Raw genomic sequence first — 13,348 nt, forward strand, 5'->3', positions numbered from 1 at the left:
AGATAAACAACCCAATGTGTTAGAAAGGACAAACCACTTGAATAGACCCTATTGCATAAAAGCAGCTATGTGAATGACCAATAAAAACAAGAGAAGATGCTGAACATTATCAGTCACCAGGGAAAAGAACTTAAAAAGGTGAGCAGCACAAGAAGTCCATTGCAGGGTGAAGGGACAATATAGTGTTGTTACAAGTGTGAGCTCTAGAGTCAGTCTAACCTGGGTTCAAATCTTGGTCCCGACTTTTCTTTACGTGTGACCTTGGGCAAGATACTTGCTAAGCCTCAGTTCCCTCATCTTTAAAAAATAAAAATAAATAAAATAAAATAAAGGTGAAGTGGCATAATAACAGTGCCTACGAATTGTGTGAATTAACTAAGTAAGCATTTCTATTTATTGCCTGGCACACAGTAATCATTAATTAAGTGTTAGATGCTATTGTTGTTTTTAAACTATCCCAGCAGCAACAGGAATAGGAAGAAAGCCCATTGTGGTCAGGCACAGTGGCTCACACCTATAATCCCAACACTTTGGGAGGTCAACATGGACAGATCACTTGAGGTCAGGAGTTCAGGACCAGCCTGACCAACATGATGAAACCCTGTCTCTACTAAAACTGCAAAAATTAGCCAGGCAGGCGCCTGTAATCCCAGCTACTTGGGAGGCTGATGCAGAAGAATCGCTTGAACCCGGAAGGTGGGGTTTGCAGTGAGCCGAGTCATGCCATTGCACTCCAGCCTGGGCAACAGAGTGAGACTCCCTCTAAAAAAAAAAAAAAAAGAAAAAGAAAGAAAGAGAGAGAGAGAGGCAGGCAAGCCCAGCCCATTGAAACTTACCTCAGAGGTCTTGCTTGTTTTCCAGAGCCAGCCAGCTGTCCCCACCAGGAAAGTGCTGGCATTGGACAGTCCTGCTCTAGCCTCTTCTAACGCAAGCCCAGGCTATTTAATAATCGTTCATCTGGGAGGAGCCGGACTAGAATTCCTAACTAGAAAGTCTGACTGGCAGGGATCCGGGTAGGCTGCGAGGGTCCTGTCAGCCTGGTACCCGTGCTTCACATGCCAAACAATGCTAACAAAGAGAAGCAGCCCCTGAAAATGTGCAGAGGCTTCCGGCTCACCCCTGCTCTTCCCTGTTTCCTCCCTCTCTCCCCGTGAATGCAGGTGATCTTCCGAAACGAGGTGACAAATGAGTTCTTGTACTACAATGTGAGTTTCAGGGTTATCCCTTCAGGCATCATCAAAACCATCGAGATGGTGACCCCAGTCCGGCAAGTTGCATCAGCCTCCATCAAGTTGGAGAACCCTCTGCCCTACTTGGTGACCTTCTCCACGGAATGCCGGATGCCCGACATCGCCCTGCCCTCCCAGTTCGTGGTACCTCCCAACTCCGAGGTACGGCCCCTTGGCTGTCAGGGGCTCCCTGAGAGCTGTGACAGTGGCTTCCACCCACAAGACCTCTGGATCCACACTCTACATTCCCGGAGGGTGGGCTGGCCTGGCAGTGGTCAGGAAGGCAGGGGATGGGACAATCACCCTCATGTTCCTTTCCTTGTTGCTAAAGTCCTCACAGGAGCTTGGGCATGTAGTTCGTAATTCTCTCCTATGAACCTTGTCTCTATGATTTGTTTGTTTGCTTTGTTCCAGCTAAAACTGTTTTTCTTGTTTTTTGATAATTATAAAAGTAGTAGAGAGTCCAGGCGCGGTGACTCACGCCTATAATCCCACCACTTTGGGAGGCCAGGGAGGGCAGATCACTTGAGGTCAGGAATTTGAGACTAGCCTGGCCAACATGGTGAAACTCCATCTCTACTAAAAATACAAAAATTAGCCCGGTATGGTGGTGGACGCCTGTAATCCCAGCTACTCGGGAGGCTGAGGCAGAAGAATAGCTTGAACCCGGGAGGCGGAGGTTGCAGTGAGGCGAGATCGCACCACTGCACTACAGCCTGGGCAACAGAGCAAGACTCTATCTCAAAATAAAATAAAATAAAAGTAGTACAGAATAGGTGTGAAAAGGAAAACAAGGTACGTAATAGCATGTGCACACACACACGTACTACTTCAGGAAGGAGCACAAGAAAACTGACAGTGGTTAGGAGGGCATGGATGGAATTACAGAATTGTGAACTAGTAGGGAGATTAACTTTCTTTGGAGTCTTTTTATCTGGTTATCACTCCAAACTCTCACTGTCCGGATTCTATCAAATCTCTTCTGTTTCTCCACCTTCAACCGACCTGACGAGTTCCCCTCACTCCAGCCCCCGCCGACTCCCTTCCTCTGCAGAATCTACAATCCATTTTGTTCTTCAGAGCAAGTCTCCATGCCCTTTATTTTATTTTGATCTTTTTCACTGTGAGCTATAAAATCTATACCGAAAAGTCTATAAAACATATATATACCTGTAATGTATTAAAACGTGTGTTTCAAACAAATAACTGTGAAATAAATATCTGTTTCATACCCAGGCCAAGAATTATGAAATTGCCATCACCCCGGAAACCTCCTTCAGCCATGTGCCCCTCTGCAATCACAACACCCTCCCTCTCTCACCCCTCAGAGTTACCAGTGTTCTTATTTTGTGATCATTTTGTTGTTGTTGTTTTTCAGCAATACAGTTTAGATTTGCCTGTTTTTGAACTTTCTGTGAGAGAAATCACAGCATATGCTTTCTCTAATGTGTTCTTTCTTTTGCTCAATATTGTGATTGAGACAGCCATCTATGTTGTTGCACGCAGCTGAGGTTCATATGTGTTTGCTGCTGTGGAATATCCCATTGTGTGACTAGACCACAACTTAGATATTCATTCTTCAGTGGCTGGTCATTTGTGTTGGTTTCAATGTCTAGTTATCCCGAAAAATGTAGCCATGGATCTCCTGGTACATGTATCCTCCCAATGCGCATAGGCATACTTTGTTCCACAGTGTGTGCCTAGGAGTAGAACCACTGGTCATAGAGTGTGCATAGCTATCACTTTAGTAGGTAATTGCCAATCAGTGATGAGAGTTCCTGATGTTCAACATCTTCACCAACCCTTGGTATTGTCAGGTTTTTTTTAAGGTTTACTAATCTGATAAACTGCTAACTCCTCATGGACTTAATTTCCCTTTTTACAAACAGATTGATTTCAGTTGGGTAATATTATGTATAGGAGATCTGCATCTGTGTTCATGAGTGAGCTTAGATCACCGTTTTCCTCTCTCGTACTGTCTCTGTCCAGTTTGCGTATCAAAGTTTTGCAAGCCGTATAGAGTCAGGCATTTTCTCACTTTCTGGATTCTGTGAGTTTATAAAAGATTGAAATTATGTCTTCCTTGAACTCGCAGATGAAACCACCTAGGCCTGGTTGGTTTTTGTATGTGTGGAGGTGGGGGAGATTGTCTACTACTTATTTGTCTACTACTATTCAATTCCTTTAATGGGTTATTGGACTACTTAGATTTTCTGTTTCTACTTGAGTCAGTAATAAGACCATGTTCATTTCATCCATATATTAAAATGTTGGTATACAATTCTTAATATCATATTACCTTTTTAATATGACGTCTCTTTTTCATTTCTAATGTTGGTTGTTGTGCCTTCTCTCTCTGTTTCTTGATTAGTCTTACCAGAGGTTTCTTTCCAAAATGCATCTTTTGGCTCCGTTGTGACTCTATCGTATGGTTGCTTTCTGGTCACTTGATTTCTGCTTTTGTCTTTATTATTTCCTTCCTTCTGCTTCCTTTGGGATACTGGGGGCTCATCTAATTTCTAAGATGAATGCTTAGTGCTTTGACTTCTAGTCTTCCTGATTTTCCAATCTATATATTTAAGATTATAAATATCTAAGTACTGCTTTAGCCGTTATACAAATTGTGATTGTAGTGTTTTTTATTCAGTTCAAAAAGGTTCTAATTTTTGTGATTAATACTTTTTTAACTAATGGTTATTAGAAGAGTTTCTTAATTTCTAAACATGTGGATTTTTCTAGTTATTTTTTAAATTACTTTGTGATCTGAGAACATATTCTATGTTATTTCAGTTCTCTAAAATGTGTTTAGACCTGGTTTTATGGCCCGGTGTGTAGTTTTGTGAGGTGGTTGTTTTTGTTTTTGTTTTTTGATCCTCCATCTATTTTTTTAAAAGAATGCATTTGCCATTTTGAGGTTTATTTTTTAGACAGAGTCTCACTCAGTCAGCTGGAGTGCAGTGGCGTGATACCAGCTCACTGCAGCCTCTGCCTCCCAGGTTCAAGCAATGCTCCTGCCTCAGCCTCCCAAGTAGCTGGGATTACAGGCGCACACCACTACGGCCTGCTAATTTTTATATTTTTAGTACAAATGGGGTTTTGCCATGTTGGCCAAGCTCGTCAGAAACTCCTTACCTCACATGATCTGCCCTCCTCAGCCTCCCAAAATGCTACTGGAATTACAGGCGTGAGCCACCACGCCCAGTCAGGTTCAGTTTCCTATATTCTTACTGATATTTTTGTCTGCTTTTTTTTTTTTTTATCAGTTAAGAGAGTACATTAAAGTATATCACTATGATTGTGGATCTGTTTGTTTCTTCTTGTAGTTTGTCATGTTTTGCTTTGTATACTTTGAAGCTATGTTTTGGTTAAGTAAAAATGATAGTATTTTTCCGGTAACTTGAAACTCTTTTCATCACGAAGTGATCCTCTTTGTCTCTACTAACGATTTGGCCTTGAAGATCATTTTGTCTGCTATTAATACAACTTTCTTCTGGTTAGTATTTGCATAGTGTATGTTTTAATTATCATACTTTCAACCTTTCTGTGCCCTTATAATTTAAATGTGTCTTTTATAAACAGTATAGAGATGAGGGGTGAGGGGTGGAGAGGGGGTTGAGACAGGGTCTCACTCTGACACCCAGGCTGGAGTGCAGTGGTGTGATCACAGCTCACTGTAGCTTCAACCTCCCCAGGCTCAGGTGGTCCTCCCACCTAAGCCTCCCGAGTAGCTGGGACTACAGGTGCGTGTCACCATGCCCGGCTAATTTTTATATTTTTTGGTAGGCTCATCTCAAACTCCCAGGCTCAAGCAATCCACCCGCCTCAGCCTCCCAAAGTGCTGAGGCGGGTGGATTGCTTGAGCCCAAGAGTTACAGGCGTGAGCCACCATGTCCAGTCAGATTTGTTTTTTTAATCCATCCTAGCAATCTTTAGTTTTCACTGGAGTTATTTATATTATTTGTATTTAATATGCTGACATAGTCAAGTTTATATTCCCCCATGTGCTTTCTCGTTATCTGGGCTGTTCTGTTCTCTTTTTCTCTTTTGTTTTGTGGATATCTCTTCCCGTCTTGTCTTCATTGTTACTCTGCTCACATTCACTTTTTTAAGATGATAACTTTGTGTATAATTCTACCATCTTCTTTTTCCATTGCTCATGTTAGGTTTTTCCACACTGTTGGAAAGAGAGGGTAACCTGTGTATCTAAGGCTTTCTCCTCTGTTGTAACTGCAAAATGTTGATTTTTTTTTTCCCAAATACAGCCTTATGCTTTTAAGATTTATTTTCTCTGCTCTCATCCCCAGTTTTTTCTGAACTCTATCTTTCCTTTACCCCTAGTGTCTCTGTTACGGTCAAATAGATTCTACTTTCATAGATTTCTGTCAGTGCAGGAGTTTTATCTTAGGAAGGAGCTTCAGTCACTTGGTTTTGTGCATTCGAATGGCCTATACTGCCCCATATTGTCCAATCTTATCGCAACAGTTTCTGCGATTAACCATAAACTGGAGCCCGATGTTATTCCTCTAGCTTAGGCTGCTGTTGTCAAATTGTCCTATCGGGTTTTCCAGGTTTTGCCTGTTCATGCAATGTCAAGGGAAAAAAAGTTTTCCAGGTTGCATGAGAGCCCCCAATTCAGAGGCAACTCTGGGTTCTTGGGCTGTCAGGACTGATGCTCTTTTAACTTCCTTCTGCTTTTCCCCTATAGTGGCTGATACTGCACCCATCTGCTAGCTGTTGATAATTTGGTCCTACCCACTCGTATTTTGGGATTTCAGGGGTTACCTTTTCACTGAGTTTTGTTATAAATCGTGGCCATGTGTTCTTGCTGCTGTTAACCTAGTAGATCTGTGCATTTTGCGGGGAGATTTGGGGAGATACCAAACTATGCTGCTGCAATCATCTTGCCTAAAGCCTGAAATTGCTTTTCACATGTGAGCAGAAGTCAAGTTTTTTTTTCCAAATGGATATAAATTGTCTCATACTGTTTTTACTTAAAAGGCCATCTTTTCCCCCACTGCTCTGCAGGACCATTTATGAAATAAATCAAGTTCCTCTATGCACGAGTCTGTTCTAGCTTTTCTGTGATATCATAATGATCTAATTACTGAATTTGTGCCAATATCAGCGCACCCCAATTACTACCCACTTAGAGTGAGCTTTGATGTCTGGTAAATCAAGCAATTATTCCAGCTTTATGTTGAGACTTAGAAACCTCTTATATTGTTGTTCTGCCAGAGTATCTTAGCTATTCTTGGCCTTTTACATTTCCATATCAATTTTGAAATCAGCTTGTCAATTTCCTCAATAAAAAGTAAAAAGTAAAGAAAAATAACCTGTTTGGATTTTGATTGGGATTACATTGAATCTATAGATTATTTTGAGACTATATTAGTTATTTGTTGATCTGTAACAAATTAACATTACTTAAAACAACAAACATTTACTGTCTGTGCAGTTTCTGAGGATCAAGATTCAAGAGCAGCACCTTGGCCAGGTGCTTTGTGCTCAGGGTCTCTCAGGAGGCTGGAATCAGGTTGTCAGCCAGGACGCTAGTCATCTTGAGGCATGACTGGGGCTGGATTTTCTGTCTCCAAACTCACCCATGTGGTTGCTGGAAAGGCCTTACCTCCCTGCCAGTTGTTGGCTGGAGGCTTCAGTTCCTCACCATGTAGGTTTCTACCTAGAGCTGCTTTCAACATGGCAGCTCGCTCACTTCCCCTAGGATGAGAGATCTAAGAGAAAGAGTGCACGAGAATGGAAGCCACAGGCTGGGCGTGGTGGCTCACACCTGTAATCCCAGCACTGTGGGAGGCCGAGGGAGGCTGATCACAAGGTCAAGAGTTCGAGACCAGCCTGGCCAACATAGTGAAACCCCATCTCTACTAAAAATACAAAAATTAGCCGGGCATTGTGGTATGTGCCTATAGTCCCAGCTACTCAGGAGGGTGAGGCAAGTGAATTGCTTGAACCTGGGAAGCAGAGATTGCAGTGAGCCGAGATGGCAACACTGCACTCCAGCCTGGGTGACAGAGCAAGACTGTCTCAAAAAAAAAAAAAAATAGAAGCCACAGTCTTTCATCATGTAATCTCAGAAGTGACATGCCATCTTTTCTGCCATATGCCGATGGTCACACAGGTCGGTATCGTGTGGGAGAAGACTGTACGAGGCTGGGAATCCCCAGAGGTGGGGATTATTGAGGACCATCTTGGGCCTGTGTATTAGAAGGAGAATTCATATCTTTACAATATTGAGATTTCCAATCCACGAGCAAATCTCTACTTATTTAAGTCTTTTTAAATTTCTCTCAATAGCATTTTTTTTTGGGGGGGGGGGGGGTTTCTATGTAGAGACTTCATTCATCTCGTTAGGCTTATTTCTAGGTTTTATATACTTTGATGCTATTACAAATAGTTTTTTTTAAAATTTCATTATTTGTTGTAAGCATATAGAAATATAATTGATTTTTGTATATTGATTTTATACCCCATCATCTTTTACAATTCACTTATTTTGGGTTTGTTTGTTTGTGACAGAATCTCGCTTTGTCACCCAGGCTGAAGTACAGTGGCATGATCAGGCTCACTGCAACCTCCACTTCCCGGGTTCAAGTGATTCTCATACCTCAACCTCCTCAGTAGCTGGGATTACAGGCATGCGCCACCACACGTGGCTATTTTTGTATTTTTAGTAGAGACAGGGTTTCACCATGTTGGCCAGGCTGGTCTCAAACTCCTGGCCTCAAATGGTCCTCCTGCCTCGGCCTCCCAAAGTGCTGGGATTACAGGCGTGAGCCACCGCACCTGGCTACAGTTCATTTATTTTGTATAATGACTTTGTACCCAGCCATCTTCTAAAATTCACTATGTTCAGGAGAAAGACTGGCATCCGATTTTTCTTTCTCCTCTTATTATTGTTGGATTTTGGTATCAACTTTATGCTGGTTGGAGCGGGTTCCCTCTTGGTCTTTTCTCTGAAAGAATTTGTGGAATACTAGAATTCTTTCATCCTTGATTGTCTGGTATAACTTACAAGTAAAGATTTATGAACCTGGGATTTCTTTAAGGATTTTTTTTTTTTTTTTTTTTTACTATTGATTACATTTCTCTAATGGTTATATTGATAGAACTAAGTAGATTTTCTATATGTTCTTGGGTCTGATTTTTTTTTCCCCCCAAAGACAGGGTTTTGCTCTTGTTGCCCAGGCTGGAGTGCAATGGCGTGATCTCAGCTCACCACAGCCTCCGCCTCCCGGATTCAAGCAATTCTCCTGCCTCAGCCTCCTGAGTAGCTGGGATCACAGGCATGCGCCACCACACCCAGCTAATTTTGTATTTTTAGTAGAGATGGGGTTTCTCCATGTTAGTCAGGCTGATCTCGAACTCCCAATCTTAGGTGATCCGCCTGCCTCGGCCTCCCAAAGTGGGGTCTGTTTTTATAGGTTATATTTGTTTATACACATGTCTATTTTATCTAGTTTTTAAATTGTGGTAAAATTATCTAAATTATTGTACTATATTCTTTTTTGTTAAACATCTATAACTTCAGCGATATCCTCTTTTTATTCTGATATTTTTCTTTTTCAAAAAACTTTTTTAGAGATGGGGTCTCACTGTGTCTTCCAGGCTGGAGTGCAGTGGTATGATCATAGCTCCCTGCAGCCTTAAACTCCTACAATCAAGGACTCCTCCTGCCTCAGCCTCCTGAGTAGCTAGGACTACAGGCGTGTGCTGCTACATACACTCAGCTAATTTTTTTTATTTTTTTTTTTTGTAGAAACAGGCTCTTGCTATGCTGCCCAGGCTGGTCTCAAACTCCTGGGCTCAAGTGATCTTCCTGCCTCACCCACCCAAAGCATAGGTGTGAGCCACTGCGCCCAGCCTCTGATATTTTTCGATAAGAACTAGTTGTTTTTGCCGGGCGCGGTGGCTCAAGCCTGTAATCCCAGCACTTTGGGAGGCCGAGACGGGTGGATCACGAGGTCAGGAGATCGAGACCATCCTGGCTAACACGGTGAAACCCCGTCTCTACTAAAAAATACAAAAAACTAGCCGGGCGAGGTGGCAGGCGCCTGTAGTCCCAGGTACTCGGGAGGCTGAGGCAGGAGAATGGTGTAAACCCGGGAGGCGGAGCTTGCAGTGAGCTGAGATCCGGCCACTGCACTCCAGCCTGGGCGACAGAGCGAGACTCCGTCTCAAAAAAAAAAAAAAACTAGTTGTTTTTTTAAATACCTACTCATAGTAAAACCAAATTTTACCTATATAAAAGCATATGAAATTGAAAATAAGTCTCCAGAATCCCATTTTCCCACCCTAACATAACTACTGGTAACTGTGTGGTATATATTCTAACAGTCTCTTTCTATACATGCATAGACATACTCTTCACAAAAAAGAGTTCATACTATATACGCATTTCTGGAACCTCCTTTCTTCCACTTTAAACATCAACACCTTTCATTTCAATGTGTATTGTTCTCTTTTTTTTTTTTTTTTTTTGAAACGGAGTCTCACTCTGTTGCCCAGGCTATGGAGTGGAGTGACACGATCTTAGCTCACTGCAATCTCTGCTTCGCAGGTTCAAGTGATTCTCCTGCCTCAGCCTCCCTAGTAGCTGGGACTCCAGGCATGCACCACTGCGCCCAGTTAATTTTTGTATTTTTTTAGAAATGGGGTTTCACCATGTTGGTCAGGCTGGTCTCGAACTCCTGACCTCGTGATCCAACCGCCTCAGCCTCCCAAAGTGTTGGGATCACAGGTGTGAGCCACTGCGCCCGGCCCCGCTCTACCTCATCCTTTCTAGTGGCTACACAATATTCCACTGAAGTGAGAAAACCATAATTTGTTTAACTAATCTACTGATAGTACATTTGAGTTGTTTCCCTTGTTTCGCTATATAAGAAATGCTTTTTGGTTCTGCTTTGTTTTGTTGTGAGTGATAATGGAGGATGGCAGAACCCAGGACACTGTTTTGAGATTGACCATGAGCAAAGAAGGAGCTGCCTAAGCTTCAGCCCTCCTACTGGCAGCACTCGCCCATCTCCACATCTCCCTATGTGTGCTTCTCAGGAGAGGGTCCAGCACCTGCACTTAGATTCATAGAGATTCCAGATATAGAATCACCTGAACTAGAGAAAGCTAGGAGAGGTACAGGGGAGGGAGGGTGGGCTGGTTTGGACAGAGGTTCCCCAGGAGCAAGAGCAGCATGATCATGTGCACTATTTCTGCCCCCAACCCGCTATGGAACCTTGGGCAGGTCTCTAGGTGGCAGGTGATGAGTTAGCCTTTCAGCATGACAGGATCCTCTGTTTTCTCTTCCAGGGCACGTTCTCATTTGAATTCCAGCCCCTGAAAGCTGGAGAAACCTTCGGAAGACTAACTTTGCACAACACTGACTTGGGTTACTACCAGTATGAGCTCAATCTGAAAGCCACGCCAGCACTTCCGGAAAAGCCCGTTCACTTCCAGACTGTCCTTGGCAGCAGCCAAATCATCCTTGTGAAGTTCATCAATTACACACGGCAGAGGACAGAATACTACTGCAGGGTGAGTGGCCCCTGCTCTACCTTCTGCCCTTCCTTCACATCAACGCTGGGTTCAAAACCAATGGGAGGAGACACAGAGGGAGCATGAATGTGAGACTCAGAGGGAGCATGAATGTGAGACTCAGAGGGAGCATGAATGTGAGACTCAGAGGGAGCATGAATGTGAGACTCAGACGCAGGTGCTTCGTTGCCATGGTGACACCTGCCTCAGAGGCCTGAATCTAGCCTGGAAACTCCTAGCTAGAAGCAAACAGCACCAGGCCTGGGTTCTGCCATTATAGACTTTCTGTCTTAGCAAGCTGTGATGGAGTGTAGGGGAGTTTTGTTTCGCACAGCATGCTCAGTAATCCATAGGGAGAGACAGTATAGCTTAGTGGTCATGATATCGGCTGTGGAATCAAACAGACATGGGTTTGAGTCCTGGCTTCACCGCTTACTCTTTGTATGACTAATTTGCTTAAGCTCTCTAAGCTTATTTATAAATGGGGATAATACCCCCCAACCTTGCAGGATTGCTGTAAGGATTTTAAATATGTATCTAAAGCCATTTTCTTAGAGCCTAGCCTATAGTAAGTGCTCCATACACATTAGCTGTTACCTCAGTTGGAATACAGGTTCAACTACTAAAACAGAAACCCAAAGCTAGGCACAGTGGATCACACCTGCAGTCCTAGCCCTTTGGGAGGCTCAGGTGGGAACATCGCTATAGCCAGGAGTTGAAGACCAACCTGGGCAACATAGCAAGACCTCATCTCTGTGTAAAAAAAATAAAATAAAATTCTAAAAAACAGAAACCACAAATAACAGCAAATTAGATGTTGGTTTCTCTCACAGATAACAGTCTGGGCATAAGCAGTTTGAGCTGGAATGGCAGCTCGCTGACACCAGGCCCCCAGACACCTTCTGTCCCAATGCTCTGCCCTCTGCAGGGAGCTGCTTTGGTCCACATGGGCCAAGATGGTTTATCAGGACATCCATATTCCAGCCAGCTACAAGGGAAGAGGGGACAGTTGTATATATCACCTCCACCAATATTCCATGGAACAAAACTTCACAGGACCACACCTGTCAACAAAGGCGCTAGGAAAGGTAGTTTTTGTACTGGGCAGTCACATGCCCGGGTGAAATCAGAGATCTTGTGGCTGTAGACAAGAGGCAGAGGCTCTTGATCAGTTGTTTCAGCCAAGAGACGCTAGGTTATGTGCAGTAACAACCACAGGGGCTTAAGATGAAGGCTTGTTTCTCATTCGAGCAATTTTCCAGAGAGGCCAGCAGGGGACCCTGCTCATCTCAGTCCCTTGGGATTCAAGCACCATCTCAAATATTTCCAGTACAGTATCAGAGGCGTGAAAAGACCCTGACAGGAGTTAAATTGGCAATGAAAGGCTCTAGCATGGAAGTGACACCTTTCACTTCTGCTCACAGCTAGTTGTCTGGAACTAGCGCCACCCATCCTCTAGGAGCCAGAACGTTTGGTTTTCCACGTTCATAGAAGAAAAGAACCGGATATAGGGGACCAGCCTCCATGACTACCCTGTCGACATAATCTGGCTGTGTGTCTCAGTACACATTATTAACATCTCTTTGCATCTGTTTCTTTGTAGCAAAAGAGAAATAATAATTAGTAATACCTACCCTGCAAGGGAGTTATAAGGACACAACTTTATAACATTCCCAGTCTCACACAGACGTATTGCTTGATGTCCAGGAGTGGAGGGACTGGGGTGAACTTGAGCTCCTGGTGTGCTCTTCAGGATCTCATGTGAGCTGAGTTTGTCTGTTGCCCTTTCAGACCGACTGTACAGACTTCCACGCAGAAAAACTCATTAATGCAGCCGCAGGAGGCCAGGGAGGCACTGAAGCCAGCGTGGAAGTCTTCTTCGAGCCCAGCCACCTGGGTGAGACCAAGGGCATCCTAATTCTATCATCGCTCGCAGGTGGAGAGTATATCATCCCCCTCTTTGGAATGGCTCTGCCTCCCAAGCCCCAAGGTCCCTTCCCAATCCGAGCCGGGTACAGCATAATCATCCCCTTCAAGAATGTTTTCTATCACTTGGTGACCTTCTCCATTATCGTGGATAACCCAGCCTTCACCGTTCGTGCTGTAGAGTCTGTGCGGCCCAAGAAGATCAACAACATCACAGTCTCCTTTGAAGGAAACCCATCAGGCAGCAAAATCCCCATCACCACCAAGCTGATTGTGAGCTGCCCTCCTGGCGAAGGGAGTGAAACTGGAATTAAATGGGTTTATTATCTGAAGGGGATCACCCTTTAGTGGTAACCAGGGTTACCTATATCAAACCAAAAGCTACGCGTTGTCTTAGCCTGAAGAAGAATAAAGAAAACAATAAGAATTCTAAAGGAACTGTTTTTATTCTTCTCATACAATTATAGGGACAGTTATTTCCATATTATGTTTTCCAAATATAGATATGAAATATCTATTTCATATTAAACAGTATAACTACACACAGCAGATCTATATTTTAGGCAACTGAATCCTTGTAAGTCCTTAAATTTAATTTATTAACATAGCCCCAAAGCTCAAGTACTTTGTAATAATTCCCATTTTTATCA

General features: G+C 43.4%; 1 protein-coding gene across 3 annotated transcripts in view; it reads left to right on the top strand.

Moving 5' to 3' along the window:
* Nucleotides 1–13,240, top strand: part of HYDIN (HYDIN axonemal central pair apparatus protein) — a 463,051-nt gene extending 449,811 nt beyond the window's left edge. For all 3 annotated transcript variants that reach the window (XM_050772650.1, XM_050772651.1, XM_050772652.1), the window contains 3 exons: nt 1,161–1,391; nt 10,548–10,772; nt 12,564–13,240. In XM_050772650.1, the coding sequence (XP_050628607.1) occupies nt 1,161–1,391; nt 10,548–10,772; nt 12,564–13,046 (939 nt within the window). In that variant the 3' untranslated portion in view covers nt 13,047–13,240. The remainder of the gene's footprint in view (nt 1–1,160; nt 1,392–10,547; nt 10,773–12,563) is intronic.
* The last annotated feature ends 108 nt before the right edge of the window (nt 13,241–13,348 follow it).

This window comes from Macaca thibetana, chromosome 20 (assembly GCF_024542745.1).
Source record: "Macaca thibetana thibetana isolate TM-01 chromosome 20, ASM2454274v1, whole genome shotgun sequence".
Classification (NCBI taxonomy): domain Eukaryota; kingdom Metazoa; phylum Chordata; class Mammalia; order Primates; family Cercopithecidae; genus Macaca; species Macaca thibetana.